The following is a 19,869-nucleotide window of genomic DNA, read 5'->3' as shown; positions in this document are numbered from 1 at the left end:
AAATTCAACCCCATTTCAATTGGAATAAGCGAATCCAATGGTCCTTAAATGAGAAAGTGGGCCCAGTTTGAAAACAAGACTTCCATTTGGTCAAATACTGTTCGACATTTTCGCCTTCAATTGCAATCAAAAACCTTGTCTTATTGAAATGTTGGTCACATACTTGGCCAATAAATAGGCCAGAACTATGTTGGCAATTTTCACAAGTATTTTTATCTCCTTGTTTGAGAAATGCAAAAGCAATCAAGAATTAGTTTCCTTTGAATCTATTCAGTACAATATATAGTATATACTGTAGATAGTAGACAGTGGCATGTCTGTAGTTCATGGCGCTGTGAAGGCTTTCTTTTTACAATAGTCAAAGAAATGTGCCCACAACGTCCCAAGACGCCTTTAACCCAGTCAAGTAGAAAACTCGACCTTATTTGAGGCCATTCGGAGTGATTTGTCAATGTTTGAGGAGTGAAAAACCTGCTCCAATTGAAAAGAATGGGCATCCTTAAACTATACATTCAACAAGCCATTCATCATTTTGTGAGGGGGAAAATGGAATGAAATCGGTTGCGTAAAACTGACGAATGCGTGTTGCATTCATTTGCACAAACACAAAAGCATTCACGATTCGATGCATTATGCATAATTGCAACATGTTCAATCACAATGCATATAGGAACCGATATTCTGCTGCCGGGCTTCAGAGTGCACATGTTTTCTTTACGAACTTGACGGTGTTCCCATGAAGCTCGAGGGAACAAAAAATTGTAAAATTACGAGCCAAAAATCATATACCATCTTGATGTGAAGCTTGCAGAAAGGGCCTAACATACAGAACCTCTTGCGTTTTTCCGTCGGAGGAACCCGGTAATTGGGACCAAAAATGTGCAGCACATCCAAGAATAGCAATGCCTAACGAGATTAATTTGATCCTAAATACCTAAATACCTTTCGTTGCCGAATAAGCAACCACATCCTTGCATGCACTTGGAATGGGCTCGTAATGAAGTAATCGATGGCTCCCTGTTTCTTGAAATATTACTTCATTACTCCATATTGGATTGGAAACGGTATCATGCATCATGGGTGGGACGGGAACATTACATCGATTAGGGCAAGATCAAAGGACCAGGTGGTTAGTAAAAACAAAATCAATACGGATGTAGGACCGACCACGCACCTTTCATGTTTCATGGGCACATGCAGCCCCAATGTGTGCTCTCTACTCGATTATCGGTGGACTGCTGAGTGGGTGTGGGTGGATTTTCATCTGACGATAAACGTTTTATTGCATGTCACGGTCGGGCCCATCGATACAATGTGTTCAATGGGGGTTTCTTCCCCAGTCCATGAATGGGACTGCGTTTCTCATTCAGCTGGGTCCATTTCTAAATGGAACGGGAGACCATTTGGGATCGACAATAGAGGGCGCTTTCAGTTGTTGGTCGAGAAGGCCCCTTGGCATGCTTCAGATGCAAGCGCTCTCTAGCGATTGGTTCTCTGAATCTCATCCGAGATTTGACTCTGCTTTCCAGGAATTCCACTCGACGTCATCCTACGCCAATTCAACCTCAAAATCAGACAAATCATGCCTCCGATGTTGGTCGAGGTGAGGCTAAGAGCTAAAAGAGTTGAAAATTTGTTTTTGACGCAAACTAAACCCTTGGAGTGTGGGCCATTTCGCTTGCAGATGAGAACTACGTTCGCAACGCCATTGAGACGCTCGAGGAGTTGGACTGGTGCTTGGACCAATTGGAAACCATTCAAACTCACCGATCCGTGTCAGACATGGCCACCAGCAAGGTAAGACGACCATCAATATCCAAGAAGAAGAAAAAAACCACCTAACAAACCCAAACTGAAATGGGTCCATATGGTACACCATTGAACTAGTACGTTCTCGAGTTGGCTCTTCAGCCGAGACCCGCATTTACATAATCGACTTTGGGGAACAATCCGCAGTCAATAGTGCAACCAGTGGGTCAATAATGCCTTTGAAGGCAATCAGCTCACTTTGAAAGGGAAACACCGCTAATTAAAAGGCTAGCAGCATTCTTCAGAAGAGAAGGAAGGAAGGAGAGTAAAAAGAGAGGGAGGGAGGGAACCAAGGTCTTCTCTCGAGCTCGCTCGCCCGGCCAGCACAACCACAACCACTCGAGGACCGGAGCTAAAAATTGAGTCCGCCCTGCTAAATCGACGGGATTCGTTTCCATTTTTCCCTCTAATCCAACCTAATTGGGCGGATGAATGCACAAGATTTGGATTGACGTCAATGGGCATCGGTTTACTCGTAGATATCATTTTCCGAATTGGTCTTGTCAAGTCAAATCCGGGCTTGAATTCTCTCCGTCAATGCGTCCTCGATTGATTTGGTTGCCAAGAAAGGCCTCGACATTTGAGCAGTATGGATCCGGGAGCACGGAGCCTCTGGGTCAGCTTCCTTGGGTTCCATCCCACCAGATTTGGGAGTTTAAGTTTTCCAAATTGAAACTCAGAAACTGATCGCGATGGTTTGGAGGAGAATGATGATGGCGACGATCCATGAGGATCAATTTGAACCATCATGGGCTAGAGCAAATTAGATATAATTCGATGTCAGACGGAACTTTTGTTTCGAGATCAAAGTTAGTTAGAACAGGATCCTCCTCTCATGAAGCCCTTTGTCAAGGAGAACAGTTACACGGTTCACTGATCCTTCTCCTTCCCAGCTGTACGTAGTCTCCAGGAAAAAGCCCGACCTACTCAAAAGAATGTCTTTACGATGGATGAAATGATTTCAATTACATATGGGTCTGGCGTCATTGGCTTTGGCTTCATTTCTGTTACCTCCAGGTCCATCATTTTCTATGCGGAAATGCGGAAGTGCGGAGTCGGCTGAAGGAAAGAATAACAACTGGCTTCCCTCGCCGATAGTAGTTGAAAGGTCTGGTAATGGAAATGAACCAAAAATACCAAGACCATACATTCTTATTTTTTTATTGCCTATTCCCAGCACTTACCAACAAAAAATATAGGCTCGTGGTGGAGTTTTTGATGGGTCCATTTGTAAGTAGAGCGAGATATGTTTATGGTTGTTGTTAGTGTTTTGTACCAAAGATGATGTTTGGAGGCGAGTAAACAATTCTGCCATGAAGGAATGGGCCTTATCCAACCCCCGTCCACTTAGACATCTCAGGATTGCCAAGTCTTGTTCATGGTTTTAGAGACTAAAATACAAAAAGGAAGCCAAAGAAATATGCGAAAAGACCGGAAGGACGTCTTTTTCCAATTGGAGAGATTGAGAGACGAATCTCAATGGTAAAAGAAGACCAATTTCCGCCATGATTGATTGATTCCTGAAAAAAATGCATTTCAGAGCTTTTGGCCCTCAAATTTACAAGAATTTTTATTTTCAAACCTGCCCCATCTTCGGCTTGTCATTTTCTTGTCATCACGCTTGTATTTAAAGTGCCATTACAGAATCGGACGAAGGCTTCAAGTTGACGTTGACACGAGTTTTGTCATGGGAAAGTGCTGTCCAAAAGCCACACAAATTTCTTTTGATGGGAACTTGAGCTTGGAACAAATGCACAATCAAGTGTAAAAGCTCGCCTAGATGTTTTTTTCAAGAGTAAGAAAGTACATATTTGATGTTGGAAAATGATTTTCGGAATGTCCAAAGCCGTTTTCTGATTCCTTTCATCCTTATTCCTGGATTGATGGATCTTCATCTCTTTCACTCTCAACGAAAATCGGACCCACAATCAGTCTGATTTGGTCGAATATATTCCATTTGGTTATAATTAATATTCATTATGATTGGAACCAGGTATTCGTCTTCGAGATAAAACAAGAAAGAAAGAAAATATCTGATAGATTGGGATTGTGCCGCGTGAATCATTTTGGAATCCTCAAAGGAAATCAATTACCTTTTCTTACCAAGAGTTCCCAACGAAAAAGTGGATGGAGACCTTACCTAATAGGATGATTTTGATTTTGGGTCATGGTGTTGCAACACACCCTGGGAATAGACGTCCTTGGAAAGGATTTGAACCTCTCGAGGACCATTCTCTGCTTTATGTGCTCTAATGACTGAATATTCCAATGTCTTGGCCATCATGGAGTGAATAGCTCGAAATTGTATGGTTGTAATGATTATCCTGAAAGCTTTGGTCGTGATATGAGTAATGCCATACCTCAGAATCCTGTCTCGAGTCATAGACTGAAACCCATAAGGACTTGAGTCTCCTTTTTGGATTGAAGGATCAAGTACAGGGGAAATAACACATGCGCAAGGAAAGTGGATCGCTCTCTCTTAGGCCCTTTGTGCCCTTTACTCTACATACTGCGTGAAATGTGTTCCAGATTATGATCCACCTACACTTTTCCCCTCATTCCCTTGTACGAGGGTGACATTTGGCGAATTGCAGCTGTATGTTAAAACTGGTTCCAAGGAGAAGCCCTTCAATCGAGTCTCCGGGAATTGCTTGATATACGTACAGTCCCTTTGGATAAGTTAGAAAGAATCCACCTTGTTGGATTGAAAATCAAGCAAGTCTCGAGCCATTATGACATTCTTGAAGGATCACTGGATCAGGCAAGAAGAAAGCCATCGTGATGTGGCTTCAATATTGAGTGCATGCGCCTAGCTTCTCGGTTGACACATCCTGCATTGAAAAAGGCACGACCCATGTCAATGCCAGCTGGAAATCAGTGCTGCAATAGTCCAGTATTTTAGGAGGGGAAAAAATTATAAGCCATAACTATTGGGTTGCATCGATCCGCATTCGTTTGCGTTCCATCCAAGGTAGAGCCAAGATGCGATTCAAATTGGTGACTTTGCATCTTAGCCGCGAGAGACAGTTTCCAAGTGGAAGAAGAACCCCTTTCAACTTTGGCACAAAAAGGGAATTTGTCAGGATAAGATCTGTCAAGCTTCATACAAGCTTGAGGAGAGAAGTGGAAGACGAAGAAGGACCTACTCCACACTACTACTACTACTACTACTACTACTACCACTACTACTACTATTTCACGCTACACAAAACGAGCAAGCACCACATCGTCCAAGTGCGACGAACGGTCGAACACACCAAAGGATAAAGGGGCTCGACGGACACTCCGACAAACTACAGGAACCGGAGGACCAGGACTTGCAGCCTTCTTCCCAAGGGCTTCGGGAACGGGGAATGTGGAGCACCCCTCTAGGAAATGCGACTACTTATCCCGTCAAAGGCTCCATCCATCCATCGATCCAGCCATCTAGCCAGCCATCCAGCCAACCTGCCCACCATACGCCACCCAGGAATGGTGGCGCTAGAGCGTTGGGAGGTGAATGGACAGGCCTTAGTGTAACATCAAGAAATATTGGACCGGCTCAAGTCGATCCTGAGAAATTGGACGGACCATTTCGCACTCCTTGATCGCGACTCTCGCTGAGTAAGTCTGTGGGCCTGTGGATCCGTCTGTCTATTTTTCCATCTTCTTGGAGCGAGGCCGAAGTACAGACACAACCATTGATTGTGTTTAGTGACACATAATAGGTGAAGCTCCCTAAGATGGGTTAGATTCAATTACCGTATGTATGATCCAGTGCGTCGTTTCCGAGCTTAGGCGACAAGTGGAAGTCATTCTTTGGCCGACCATACATAAATAAGTAGTATCTCTGACTGTGAGGTACAAACCCTTCCAGTGATTGCAAACACTTCCAAGAAGTTCATTTATATCCGTTTGAAGGACCAAGTAACCTTTCATCTCACAATCGGTCCAATGACACGCCAACTTGAAAGAGCTCGCTCTTCTCCAAAGAGAGAGAAAGAGGGAGAAAGAGGGAGAAAGAGTGAGCTAGTTGGTTTTTTTCTAGTTAATCATCAGTCAATCACATGCACTACCACTTCAATTGAATTTCATCGTAGACAGACAGATAGTCCCTTGGTTCGTGTTTTCCACTTGAAACGAAGGCTAAAAATAAGTCCTCGATATCTTTTGGCTTGCACATTTTTGGATTGTCTGGCCCTTCCCGACTGAAGTTTTGACGGTCGGATGTCCGCCCTGGTTGAAGAAATTTGTTTCCCTGTTCCACTCGTACATTCAAATTCCCATGTAGGCATTGTAATCGTTACATTTACACATTTACGTACGGAGAACGTGTCACACAAAGACAAAATACCAGGTGCTATCCCAAAGGAGCATGCTTGCCCATGCATAACTGGTTGCAAATCACCGGCCTTCGACGTTTCAAGTCTTTGACGTACCTACTACAATCTACTCGCTGTGGTGGCCAAGATTGGCAACAAAATCATCAACCAGCACGACAAACCAATTGTGGTCAATCAAATCCGGTCTTGGTTGTGTGTTTGACGCGCCAATCGAGCGAAGGCCAAAGCGAGACATGCCATCCATGTCTGTCTGATATAGAGGGAAATTGCCGCCTTGGACAAAATCACGTTCGAACTGTTGGGACGAGCTAATTCTATAGCAATTGGATTGATTATGGTACTCTTGCGTATCAAGTAGAAAATGATCGAAATGAATATATCTTGATGTACATGGAGTTCTAACAGAGTCATAAGAATGGGGAAAACGTCACGATTTCAGCATTGTTATAGTCCAAGTTCAAGACCTCTATACTCTTCAACTCAACGCTACTCCGAGTCTGGCTCCTCTTTCTTTGTGCTTGCATTCATAGTCTTGGTCTAAACACACGAATTACAAGTCTCTTTTACTTTGTTCCATTCACGCAGACAGATTTCAGTTGCAATGCGTGATTGCGTATTTTCAATGTTGTTGATCGTTTTTTTTTTGCAAGAGATTTCCATTGCGTCTTCACTCTCACTCTTTCGACTGTTGTTGAGTCAAGTGGTGGACCCCAAGTTGCGGTGCGACGTACGTTTGCGAGTGAGCATTAGGAGTGTTGCTTTTTGCCCTAATGGATACAAGTTTCATTCCCTGGGGAGGACGGCAGCCGCCCGCCGTGTCCTCCGCTCTACGGTACATGGCTCAATGGACAGGAGTCGTGGTTATGACCGTGGTTGAACGAGTAGTACGCAGCAAGACTGCCATTACACTTTGGGGAATCTTTTCTTGTTCCAAGTACCTTATTCTTATCCATGGATCCATACATCCGTTCCGTTTTCTCTTGGGTGGTTGAGGAGGCCGACGGGTCGGTCAGTGAGCCGCCAAGCCGACATTGCATGGTGCTTGGGTTGGTCGACTTGTTTCTTAGTCGGCTTGGGCCTCGAGGACTACATTTCCGACATCCCATCGTCGTCTCAGGCCTCTCCAATCTCTACACTCACACGGTCGTGTACTCTTCGGCGTATTGGTGAGCGTCACGTAGAATGTATTTAGGCCTGACAGAGCTGCCATGGCCACCGACCAGGAATAGAGGGAAGAACCAGCCAGTTGCGAGTGGTATCAATCCTCTTAGGAAGAGAAGAGAAGAAACGAGTGCCAAAGGAACAGGAAGAAGCTGGAACCACCTACGTCAGTCCGTGGATCCAATGGTTCGTTGAGAGGCGACTTGCGAACACAGAGCAGGCAAGAGAGGGAGGAAAAAAGTGAAGCCCACGATCACCACTCAGGCGCAGTTCTATTGTGAGTCTGAAGACTGGAGCCTCGGTCCGAGGTTGTTGGTTGGGGTGGGCCTCACACTTACTCGAAACAACTTCCTTCGTGAAGGGAAGACGCGAGGGTGAGCCAACGAGAGTGAGGCCAGAGCGAGGAACACCAAGCGAGAGCGAGAGAGAACGTGAGCGAGAGTGTATGTGTGCGTGCGTGTGGGTGTGTGTGCGTGAGAGGCCGGCGAAGGAGGCGAACGAACTTTTTTTTCTAGAGGGAAACAAGGAGTCCTGTTCTAAACACGACCATGGGCCGAGTGGTGAGAACTTGATGGACCATGTTGCTAGTTGTCATTAGTGCAAATTCTTTGAGAGTTTATCTGCCCATTAATACTTGGTGAGAGTGTCAGTCGTGGTGCTGCTGAAGGCGTCATCATTATGGGGTGATACTGCGGCTCGGTCTCACAATTGTTCAAGTGACATGGATGCTCGGGAGAAGCGGCAAATCATGGGCAAGTCTGCAGGCAACTCGTCGGGTTCGTGCACAACAGAGCCATCCTCCCCACTTCACATGTCATTGAGTTCCAGTCGACATCGATTGGATAAGTCCTTGTCGGGTGGGTCCACATGCTCGTCCCCGGGGTCGGCCACCCTCACCGTTCCGGACAAAGTGTCACGGTCCACTTCGCCGTTGAGTTTTACTGCCCGTCTTAAGAAGCGCAAGGACAAACGCCTCCAAAAGCAGGACCATTTTGGGGATGAGACTTGCCTCCTCTCGCCCAATCCTTCCCAGGAGGACCTGCCAAGCCAGACCACTTCCGTGGCCGGGTCGTCGTCTGCGGCATCCTCCTCGTCCTCCTGCTCCAAAAAATTGAAGCCATTCCGGAAACGCAGTTGGGAAACCAACCCGTTTGCATTGACCTTCCGCAAGAGCTCTTCCAAAGAGAGTCACCAGCATTGCAACTCACTCTCGCCCCGCCCCGCCTCGGGTCAAGGCGAGGCCACCTTCCATTTCGAGTGTCAAAGTCCTAAGTCCGGAACTAGTCCGGAGAACCGATCGCCACGGACGCCAACCTCCCCGGGGAATTGTCGATGTCGGCGGTGCTCCCTTCTTCCATTGGAAGAATGCGAGTCCAAGGATATGTCAGCCCTGTTCAAATTTTTACGGAAAAGCAAGGTATACATAGACCCTTCTCCCACACACACCCTACACACACATACACACACACTCTGAAGACCAGACTGAAGGCACAAGCACAGAGACATACAGAAGTAGTAATATAACGCGCTCACAATGGTATAATCAAGTTAGCAGGTTCCCCTTCATCCCCATCTCCTGGCTATTACGGATCCAGGCCTTGAAGCCAGCTGTCTACGTACTAGAGAGAGAGACCAAGCTAGAAATTGTTGGGGACCCTATAATTCAATTCAGCCCATAGGTACAACTTGGAACCTACAACCCACGTTTAAGCGGAGATTGGTGCGGCAAATGGGTTTCCCTTTTCCTGCCTCCCTCGTGCCAAACTGATTACTGTTGAAAGCGTCTTAAGAACGGCATTTAAGGCATTAAAAATGTATTTTCATAGACACCATCAACGACTTTCTCCAGTGTCTCCCGTCTCCACTTCAGGCTTGGGATCGAGCATGAGAGGAGGCAATTTCACACTCATCAGCCCACGCAAACTCGTTTGACAACAAGCACTTTTGGCGGGTAAACAATCTTTGAAACAAGTCTAAAAAGGAACTGGTTCCACTCGACGACTCAGGGGTTCTGGTTTCACTTCAATGTCCACTTCAAGATTTATAGATTCATTCCAAGAAATGAACAAGAAACACACCTTATGAAGTGGCTGGAAATCCTCCAACCCCTCTCCCCATAAACTTGTGCGGTTTATGTGGTGCTGCAAGGTCATCATAATTCGGTTCTGGAACCTCATTGGGATGAAAGTTGAACGCCTCCTCTCCTCTCATTTGCTCTCCCCCCCCCCCCCTTTGGAATGGATATCCCACTAATTGGAATGTTATGCTATCTGAGAAGATTCTCATTTGTTCAATGGCTGTCCTAGTTATCTTCGTACCCTCACATTGTTGGTGCACATCTAAAGCTTGTCACACAATAGAGAGAAAAACGTGTACACCGTGGTGAGCGGAAATTGGGTCTTTGGAATCGACCAGAGCGAGGATGAGGAATTTAAACTTTAAAGGTCAAACCAACAGAAAGGATTACATTTTCTGAGCCACCTCAGAGCGGTGATGTTGGTGGTGGTACTGGTTTACTATTTAGAAGATGTTGTATTAGGAAGAGGACCACGAATAGTACCATAGTGGTAGAAGGAATGAGAGATGATGATTAAATCAACAGCAGTTAACAATGAAACCGTGAACTGCTGAAGTGCCAAGGAGGCAACTCATTAAATTAACATGCCAGAGAGACCCCCTTTGGAAGTCCCAGGCACCTCACTGAGCTATTATAGAGCCATACAGCCGGGTTCTCAAGTTACCACAAGTCTTGTTGACAAGAGGCCCAGATACACATTCTAACACAGAAAATGGAGAGTGCATCATAAAACCCACGTCTATTCCTGAACTTTTTTGAATATTCCTGGAAGACTTAGGAAGAACGTTCAACCTGGTATGATATAAGTCATACTTTCGCGATATTATGAACTCCTATTGCATCAAGATCAATTGAAGTTGTTTTTTGAGGAAGAATGGGGGGGGGGGCAAATTCCTTTTCCGTACGCAAGTGGTTATATCTTGGTTTGGGAACAATCAACGGATCACCTCTTTGAGCCAGCCATGTCTCATGTTGACGTGGAAATAAATAAAAACCCAGCAGCAACAACACCATCCAAAAGCTTCGCCCTACGTACAGTAGAAAAGCAATTCCATCCACAGACACGTTGATATTCTCCTAAGACCTGGATAAGATTGTACCTGTCCATTTTGTGGTTATTCCTCTTTTGAGTGAGGATGAAGGGCGTTGCTCATTTCATGTAAATTTTCTCCCTTTGGAGAGCTTGGCTGGAACATTGTGGCAAAGCTTCTTTCCAATCAAGTCCTCCGTTTCCTTGGGCACCCAAACTGGCTTTGGGTACACTCGCCCACGAAAGAAAAGACAAAGAAAGGGTTCCATGTTGACACAACACTACCAAGATGGCTTTCGTTCCCTCTCCCAAAATCTCATCAAGCTGTCAACTGCACCAAGGTCATCGAGCTCGACTTGTCGCTCCCCCCTGCCTTCTTGGGCCCCAAAACGATACCTTGTATTTCGTTGCCTCTGTAAATGTATATTTAGCTCCACAATTAAAAAAGAAGAAGCCCTTCAAATGGGGTGGTTCAGTTTCAATGTCTGAGCTAGGTGGTCTCCTCTGGCCTTTGTCGAGCTGATTCAATTATCTAACTGACAGGAACAAGCAGACTACGTACACACTTTTCCGTGAGAACGAATTGTACAATTAGCCCTGGATTCGGTTCCAGACTGAGACAAGCATCTTGGAAGCCCTAAATCAGTGGATGAGAGCATTCATCTCTCTTTCTCTCTCTCTCTCTCGCTCCGATCCCAACCTGGATATTTACATACTCATCTGGGAAGCACAATGGGAGTTCTGAACGTGGGAAATTGACGTTTCTCTCGAGTTGAATGTGGCTCATCAGCGGATTAATCCATCCTCATTCCGCTCCCATTCAGGGCCTCTCAATGGTGCGCTCTTTTTCGCATTACTGCCATATCAAGATATGTTCCCTGTTTTCCCCCTTTTTTGTCTCACATTGCCCAACAGCATCATTGTAATGAGTTAGCAATGTGGGTATATCTTTCTACACGTTCTACACTTTCTTCCTTATTCATCGCTAGCCAATTGGGATCATGAGCCATTTCTACTTCATTTGTGTTCCAAGTCCGCATTCTACTTGCTTGAATGGCCTTTTGAACCCGGCACAAAATGACTTGTAATAGCAATGCTCTCTTCGAGAGCGCCACAAACCCTGAGCGGGAAGGAGGTGGAAAGAAAAACACACAAACATTCCAATGCTTTCTTATCAATTGAGGCGTGCTCATTCGCCAGATGGAACCAAGTATTTCTGATGTTCCATTTCAAGTGCATACGCCCAAACTCTGACGGTGGGTCCTGGTGGAATTTCTATCCTCTATTTTTCTCCTTCCGTACATAGGGCGTCTGGTCTGGTAGAATTTTGGATACAATCGGAGAGTCTATTCGATTGTGCTGTTATGATACCATATGGGTTGCTCACCAATATGAGACTTAAAAAATGGCCACCATTCCAAATAGAGTAAAAGATAACAGAAAAAAAAGAACAAAAATGTTCTTAAAAAAAAACAAATACACTTTAAAGAGTTGTTGTTCTGCATTCTCACAGAGAAAGGGGAAAGAAGAGAAAAATAGGCATAAGCAATCATGCATTGCTCGATCTCGGGTCTTGCCGCAATATGATTTGAACTCGTGTTTTATGATAGCTGTGGACATGTCAAGTTGTAACTAGGTAATGGAACGTGGAACAAACCAAAAAATGGAAAACAACTTTGGATTTTCGAAACACGCCACCATAATGAACTCTGCTGACATAAACCACTAATTAGAAGGAAAAAGAAAAACTGCACGCACACCATCAGCTCTGGTGACCCTGACAAAAATGGTCAAGTTGGTTCGTGACCAAATAAGTCAAAAAAGCTGGGACATCGCAAAAAGGGATCTCTCTCCTTCTCTCAGATAGACCAGGATGAAGCTGGAAATAAATCCGTCTCGATCTGTCGATAATTTCAAACTTGGCGAACACCTTAAAATTGCCTGGCCTAATTGACGTAAGCCCCCTTCCACCTGTTCACACCAAAAAGAGGAAACTGCTCCTTTGAACTTGGGAAAAAGGCTCTTTGAAGGTCGAACGCCCCTTTTTGGTCACATGTTTGTTCGTTCCCATGAAACGCATATTTTTTGTTCGTTACAATGGTGGCTTTCGTAATACGCTTTTTTCATTCTTCTTTCAACTCCAACCCCTGGTGTTCATAAAACACAGTATGCCAGAAGTAATCATCATTTATGGCCACGAGACTTGGACTGGAACTTTTTTGCTTTGTTTCAAAGGCCAATGTTTGGAGGTAAAAGTTTGTCATTGTACAATTATGGTCACAAGGCAGCCAAAAGGCAATGTCTATTCCATGTTTCAAAATCATGAAGAATGTGAGTTTAGCTCTATTGACGTTCGCTTCCAATTCTTAATCGGACTTTGAGATTGTCTCATTCTCGGATCTTTTTCGTCTCTCTTTGCAGTTCAAACGGATGCTCAACAAAGAACTCAGCCACTTCTCCGAGTCCAAATCCGGCAACCAAATATCAGAATACATCTGTAGCACTTTCCTGGGTAAGTTGAGGAGTATGCAGGATTACTACTTTCTAGATGTGAATGTGTGACATCAATGATGGGACGGGTGGACGGACGGTAGAACCCCGGTGAATCATGTAATATCATATCAATATTGTCTCTCAATGTAATTTCCTGAGAAGCGCACATATGGTTCGGAAGGAACTTCTTGTTTGCTAAGTACTTACACACACACACATATGTATATATAAGGTATACGAACCCGACGAGCTTCGACTACCATACATATCCACCATATACACCATACCTCTCTGTCCTGGATCCTCTTGGTTTTTGTGCCACTTTTCTTTGATGGAAAATATGCCCAAACCCAATGGGGAACACCCACAACCACGCTTGGAAAACAGTGATTGTGGCGTCCAAATAACATCCGCTATTTATTCCAAATCCCCATGGCAACTACCGGTTGAGTAAGCCCTTCTCCCAAATGGTGGATAGGAATTGACACCAGCGAAAACAGTTAATATTACCTGATTGGCTAAAAGTACGACTTGGTCGCCTTCCAGATAAGCAACAAGATGTGGACCTACAATCCCTGCGGACCAACACCGATGACCAAGTGTCCAGTTCGTCATCTTCCAGTGGATCCAATGGAAAAGGTGGCAGCAGTAAAGGCAAGGCAGCCGCCGCGGACTGCATGTCCAAGATCCCGGGTCTCAAAAATCAGTTGTCACACACTAACAGTATCACGGGGTCGACGCTCCCGGAATTCGGGATCGCCACGGACAAGGACGAGGAGCTGGCCGAACTTTTTTCCAAACCCTATGATTGGGGCCTGAACATCTTCCATGTCAATGATATTGCCGTAGATAAGGGCTTGACTGTGATTGGTTACACGATATTCAAGGTAACCTGCTCCTCGCGTCTGTGGACACGGATGGTTGGGACGAGATGAAACTAACGACACTGCTCTTCTGATTCCAGGAAAATGACCTCATAAATCAATTCAAGATTCCGCACAAGACTGTCCTGGCCTTCTTCATGACTCTGGAAGAGCATTACCTCAAGGAAGTTCCCTATCATAACTCGGTCCATGCTGCGGATGTCCTCCACTCCACCAATATCCTATTGCACAGCCCAGCCCTCAATGTAGGAAGCGTTCTCGTTGGCATCGGCGCCGCCATCACTTCAAATACCATTCATAAATCCATGCTGAAATCCTTGTTTCAGGGCGTGTTTACTCCTCTGGAGGTGCTCGGGGGACTGTTTGCGGCAGCTATCCACGATGTCGATCATCCGGGACTAACCAACCAATATCTCATCAACACAAGTGAGTCTTAAAAACAGGTGCTGATTTCAAAGGCAGCCTCCCTTTGGGTTCAAATCGCATCGCCAGGTCGTAACAGATAACGATAAGTGACCTTTATGTTTATCGTGATTCAGGTTCGGAATTGGCTTTGATGTACAATGACGAATCGGTTTTGGAAAACCATCATTTAGCCGTGGCGTTCAAACTTGTTCAGAACAAGGACTGTGATATTTTCATCAATCTGAACAAGAAGCAAAGGCAAACTCTGCGCAAAATGGTCATTGACATGGTAAGACACTTTTCAAGATGCCCTTTTTACCCACATACATACGTAGATCAACGATGTTCTATTCTTGTCGAGCGCAAGAATCAACATTTATTGATCAGTTATGTTAGCGGAGCCAAATTAACTTGCGAGCACCTTCTTGTTTTAGGTTTTGGCCACGGATATGTCTAAACATATGAGCCTTTTGGCAGACTTGAAGACAATGGTCGAGACCAAAAAAGTGGCCGGATCGGGAGTTCTTCTCCTGGATAACTACACAGACCGAATTCAGGCAAGTCTCTCTACCAGTTAAATCGTGTATCATATCTATCACGGATATACGTAGTATATTGTTTAATCAATCAATCTGGATTGTTTGATGGTTACAGGTTCTTCAAAATATGGTCCATTGCGCGGATTTGGCTGGTCCAACCAAGCCTTTGGATCTTTACCGCAAGTGGTGTGGCCGTATCATGGAGGAGTTCTTCCAACAGGGTGACAAAGAACGGGACCAAGGACTTGACATTAGCCCGATGTGCGACCGACTCAACGCCACGGTGGAGAAATCACAAGTATGTATGTCCGGCGACACGATTGGCGAGATCACTTGATCAAGCAAGTCTTTTTCTTCGAACATGCGCCCATTCAAAAATATTCAAATTAATGATAGACTACACACCATCAAAAACTTATCACAGGTTTATTTTTTTGGAACGTATAAAATCTTTAAATGATAAGGCTGGGGTTGGCAGAACGAGTCTTTGAACCAGATAGCAATGTTATTGCTGAGTTTTTTTTGGGGGTGGGGAGGGATCGAGTTTTTCTTGGTCACTCTGTAAGCTCTGGTTTTCATGGGGTTCACAAAAAAGTGTCCACAATTAAGTAAGAGAAGAATTGATTTCGTTGATTTCTCTTTCATTGCCACTAATATTCCTATTCGTTTTTGGATTCAAATTCGAAATTATTCCGGTTTTTATATGAGGAAGGACAGATCATTGTTGCCTTTAACTAAAACCAAAAATTATAATAACTCGAAATTTCAATACCAATTCAATTGTAAAGTGCGACTAAATTTTCGCATTCATTTGAAAGTTGGTCTTCAAGATGCCTCTGAAAGGTGTGAACTTTCCACCAATATTTTAGCTCCCCATGAATACGCTTTAAAATCGTCATGATCTGATTTTGTTTCAAATGATTTGATTGATTTTTTATGATTTTAATGGAATGTGGTTCTTACAGCAGACAATAAACCGCCATGCCCTAGGTCACGAATGTGAAACTTTATTAGGTGCTTGTCTTTAGGAGGATATCCAAGACTGTTTCATTTTTTTTCAAAGAATTGAAGAATTGTGCCCATCGATTTCATGCTCAATTCGATCTCAACCTAATTATCAATTAAAGTGCATTCTATCCGGGATAAGACTTGGATATTTGACCTGTCCTTTAACTCCGGGAAGGGCTCTTTAGCGGGTAGAAATACGTTTTAGTTACGAAAAAAAACCTTGGATTTCAGAATGTCGCACCAAGAGTCATGAGCATTGCGACAATTGAAACACATAGTGGCATGAAATATTTGCAACCAACACCCTCAATCTCATATTTTTTTTGCACTTTTATGATTGACTAAAAATGCAATCTAACTCTCTTTCAGGTTGGATTCATCGACTACATTGTACATCCACTGTGGGAGACATGGGCTGATCTGGTATATCCAGACGCAGGGGAGATCCTGGAGAACCTCGAGTCCAACCGTGAGTGGTGGTTCAACCAGATCGTGGACAGCCCAACGTCTACCACGAAAAAGATTCTTACCGAAGAGGACGAGCCCAACTCAGGCTCTGCCTCCAGTGAAGATGACGCCACTGCCGCCGGAGGAAGTGACAGTGGTGGTGGTGGAGGTAGTGGTGGAACTGGTGGGGGTGGCAGCGGTGGGGGTGGCGGCAGTAACAACAACAACAACAACAATAATATCAACAACAACAGCTCTGGCGACAAGAGCAGTGCTAATAGCTCGGCCAATGCTGTGAGTGATAGGATCCAATTTCAAATGACCCTCCACGAGGAGGATGAGGATAATCTGGACGAAAAGGACTTGGAGACGGATGTATGAGCCGCCCCGCCTGAAGATTCTCTCTAACGGTGGGGGCATGGGCGGTACTGCGCGGCTCAGTGAAACCAGTGTTGTGAAAATGAGCAGAAGGAAAAAGGTCAGAACACGACCCAGAGCCAGTGTTGGAGAAAAGCCTGCGTACGCTTCGAAACAAATGCATCCCGCATAAAAAAAAGAACAAGAAAGCTGACCGTGTCGAAGAAATCAATGCCCGAAGGTGTGTCCTTCTTATGGGTGACGGATGAATCAAAACCAAACCTAATCATGGGAAGAACCATCTTGGAATATCAAAGACTGCTGTGATGCTCTGAGCACAACAATCCAACAAAAGAAGTGTCATAAGGCCAAAACAAAATCAATTGAAACATGTGAAGGAGTCCGGAAACAAGCATAATAGAGCGCTGGTCGCATTGTGAGGTGTCAAACCGTGGGATAGTAATGAGCAGAACGATCTTCTACTTCAAAAAATCAACCTTATCATTCATCATCATCAACGTCAACGTCACCGTCACATCTACTATTCTGATCGATTACTTACTCTATATTTCAAGTACACAGTACATAATATCTTCTCTACCAGTTATAGCTAACAACCATCCTTAGTCTCTATGTCAAAAACCAAACTAACCAACTACTATTACTACTACTACTACTACGACGACTAAAACAACAACCAGAACAACAACAACAGCAACTCATTATCATCAAGAATATATAGATTTTCATGTGGCCAAAAAAAAAAAACAGCTTAAATATCTCGAATCCAACGTTTCGGTTTTTTTTCTACAGCTTTTATATTTCATTTGTGTTCACGATTTATTTAGGTCGGTTTACTGTTGTTATTAGGATACCTGATATTATGCTCTAAAATATGCTATATAGACATCAATTTGTGTGTATGTATATGGGTGTTCCTCATGACTTGTCATAGTGGTTGTTGGTATTCAAAGTTTCTCTTTTTTAGAACGGCCTCCTAGATCATCCCATATTTTCCTAAATTTATCACATTCGTACTGAAATGAAAACTCGAAGTCACTTTCACCACATCTTGTCTCGAGATGAATCTTGCGGTAAAAAATGTGTTGAATTGATGACTATGGCATGTCTTGAGGATGAGGATGATGATATGTGGATTGACACTGTTGGAATTTCTGGCTGGGCAATTTTGGCACAAAAACACATTGAGTTGTTCTTCATGGTGGAAGACCTGAATTTTCAGTAAAGTCATTAAGCGCCTTCATCACGAGGTTGGAAGAACACTTCCTGCAATCATTTCTCATCCATTGGCTGGTCTATTGTATGATGGGTGTTTAGGGGGGAGGATATGTTGAGAAAGTAATCAGTATTCTTACTCCCAATATCCGCAGGATTTCAATCTAATCCCTGCAAGATTGCATTGCTTTTATCTCGTCTTGATCATCATGGACAACAACAACACCGCTCATCGCTGGTGCCAAGAATCCACATTGGTTCCCCACTCACTTCCTTTGTTTGTGCTTTCTGTATTTGTCACGAGATGGCTCTTGAGGTTGGCGCTTGAAGTTGGAGCTTTCCATCCAAAGAGCCTTTGATAGGGCGTCCTTGGTGGGTTGTTCTGCCAAGATAATCCTCGGGAATCGATCTCTAAACTTGTTGCAATGGCTGGCATTCGGCGTCCTGATAGTGTGCTCCAGTCTCCGAGTCCCCGGAGTCACTCTCTGATTCGTCGCGATCCAAATCCTCCTTTGATTGGCCAGGACTTAGGGGGATTTGATTGAAGTACCAATCTCTGTTGTTCTCAAGGTTGGCTAAAATGTCCACGGCATCAGGATAGACCAGGTCGGCCCAAGTTTCCCACAACGGGTGCACGATATAGTCAATAAATCCCACCTGAAACAAAGGGAGAGTGATGAACTGGAAGGTTGGCATCAGTTCGGGATTTCTGGATTTCGCAACCAAAGGCAGATCACCTTTTCTTTGGTTGTTGAAATTATCCCAAATTGAGCTATATAGACGGATGCCCTTTGTTGGGGGTTCAAGTTATTACCCGTTTCCAACCCTGAATCATAATAACAGTTCATGATCCAAAGAGGGAACTTCAGTGAGAAACCTCTTCAATTAGTTCAGCCAAGTATGTGCCAAAGGGTAGCACTGCAGGTCAAGAACAATGTGAACAATTTGAGGTAAATAAGCAAAGGATGCTAGATCAAAATTAATTGGTCGTTTGAAGGTCACTTGAGCTTAAGACCCCCTTCATCGCACTTGTACGTTCTTGACGTTAGGCAAACAACACGGCCTTCACATCCAAACAGTATCTCTTCGAGGACAACCCACGACCTTTTCCTACCTGAGACTTTTCCACGGTGGCATTAAATTTATCACACATGGGACTGATGTCTAGTCCTTGTCCGCGCTCAAGATCGCCTTGTCTGAAGAACTCGTCGGTGATGAGATCCACCCAATGGCGATAGATAGGAAGTGGCTTGGTTGGGTTGGATAAGTCCGCGCAGTGAACCATATTCTGAAGGACCTTGAACAGAAGAAAAGATAGCTTTTAAATCTGAGTGTCATTTGAGGTTCCCGAGCTGTACTTAGATCTAGAGACAGAGGAAACAGCAAGGCCAACGGTATGTCAATGATTTACCAAAAAGTAACCAAAAATGAGCACATTTTCTACTTCCGTATTCTTTGCCTTTCGGGTATCTTTTAAACTATTAAAATTGCTGATCAGATGATTGTTACAATATTTCATTTTCAAAACCATCCGACACACTTTGGACACATTTTGAAATATGTAGAATGATATAACTCAACAAAGAATTCAACAATACTGTTCGATTTTTTTAGGTTGGCTAAGCTGCAAGAGAATTTGGCAGTAGAAAAAAAATGTGCTCATATTTTTCCCTAAATGCCTCAAAGTATGTTATTTGAATTTTCCTCCGGATTGTAACCCTATATTCGTATTCAGTAGATCTTCTTGACATCCTGATTTCAAAAAAGTCCGAGAATGTGCTAACGTCTATGTTGACCCAAGTAATAGCTTACATAGAGGATACGTGTGTAGCCAAGTCTCAGTTCATCAACTTTGAATGGACGCGTCTGGAGCTCAATGTACTTTCAAGCTTTCTTGCCAAGTTCTAGCTCGACTTCCGAATCATGGCACGGAAATCCGAGCTTCTAGCTTGTCCTCGCTTCTATGTTGCCCTTTCTATTTGGAAGACCAGGGTCCACTGTTTCCACAGTTATCCTCGGTTCTTGTTGAGATTCTTTCTTATGTTGGTTCCATAAGTTTTCGTTTCGATATCCAGCCTGCCAGCTAACGACCACCCACTAC

The 19,869-nt window shown here is 44.2% G+C and overlaps 2 protein-coding genes across 17 annotated transcripts in view; one reads left to right on the top strand and one right to left on the bottom strand.

Moving 5' to 3' along the window:
• Positions 1 to 17,719, top strand: part of LOC131876886 (cAMP-specific 3',5'-cyclic phosphodiesterase-like) — a 125,191-nt gene extending 107,472 nt beyond the window's left edge. For all 10 annotated transcript variants that reach the window (XM_059222422.1, XM_059222420.1, XM_059222421.1 and 7 more), the window contains 10 exons: positions 1,530 to 1,603; positions 1,685 to 1,797; positions 12,821 to 12,911; positions 13,439 to 13,779; positions 13,857 to 14,021; positions 14,103 to 14,202; positions 14,316 to 14,470; positions 14,616 to 14,738; positions 14,836 to 15,018; positions 16,098 to 17,719. In XM_059222422.1, the coding sequence (XP_059078405.1) occupies positions 1,530 to 1,603; positions 1,685 to 1,797; positions 12,821 to 12,911; positions 13,439 to 13,779; positions 13,857 to 14,021; positions 14,103 to 14,202; positions 14,316 to 14,470; positions 14,616 to 14,738; positions 14,836 to 15,018; positions 16,098 to 16,556 (1,804 nt within the window). In that variant the 3' untranslated portion in view covers positions 16,557 to 17,719. The remainder of the gene's footprint in view (positions 1 to 1,529; positions 1,604 to 1,684; positions 1,798 to 12,820; positions 12,912 to 13,438; positions 13,780 to 13,856; positions 14,022 to 14,102; positions 14,203 to 14,315; positions 14,471 to 14,615; positions 14,739 to 14,835; positions 15,019 to 16,097) is intronic.
• LOC131876885 (cAMP-specific 3',5'-cyclic phosphodiesterase 4C-like) overlaps positions 17,326 to 19,869 on the bottom strand; it is an 86,164-nt gene continuing 83,620 nt past the window's right edge. For all 7 annotated transcript variants that reach the window (XM_059222411.1, XM_059222408.1, XM_059222412.1 and 4 more), the window contains 2 exons: positions 18,883 to 19,065; positions 17,326 to 18,425 (listed from right to left, as the gene is read on the bottom strand). In XM_059222411.1, coding sequence (XP_059078394.1) covers positions 18,180 to 18,425; positions 18,883 to 19,065 — 429 coding nt within the window. In that variant the 3' untranslated portion in view covers positions 17,326 to 18,179. The remainder of the gene's footprint in view (positions 18,426 to 18,882; positions 19,066 to 19,869) is intronic.

The sequence above is a fragment of the Tigriopus californicus genome, chromosome 2 (genome assembly GCF_007210705.1).
Source record: "Tigriopus californicus strain San Diego chromosome 2, Tcal_SD_v2.1, whole genome shotgun sequence".
In the NCBI taxonomy this organism is placed as follows: Eukaryota; Metazoa; Arthropoda; class Copepoda; order Harpacticoida; family Harpacticidae; genus Tigriopus; species Tigriopus californicus.
Note: the sequence above shows the minus strand (reverse complement) of the source record. Positions and strands in the feature narration are given on the sequence as shown.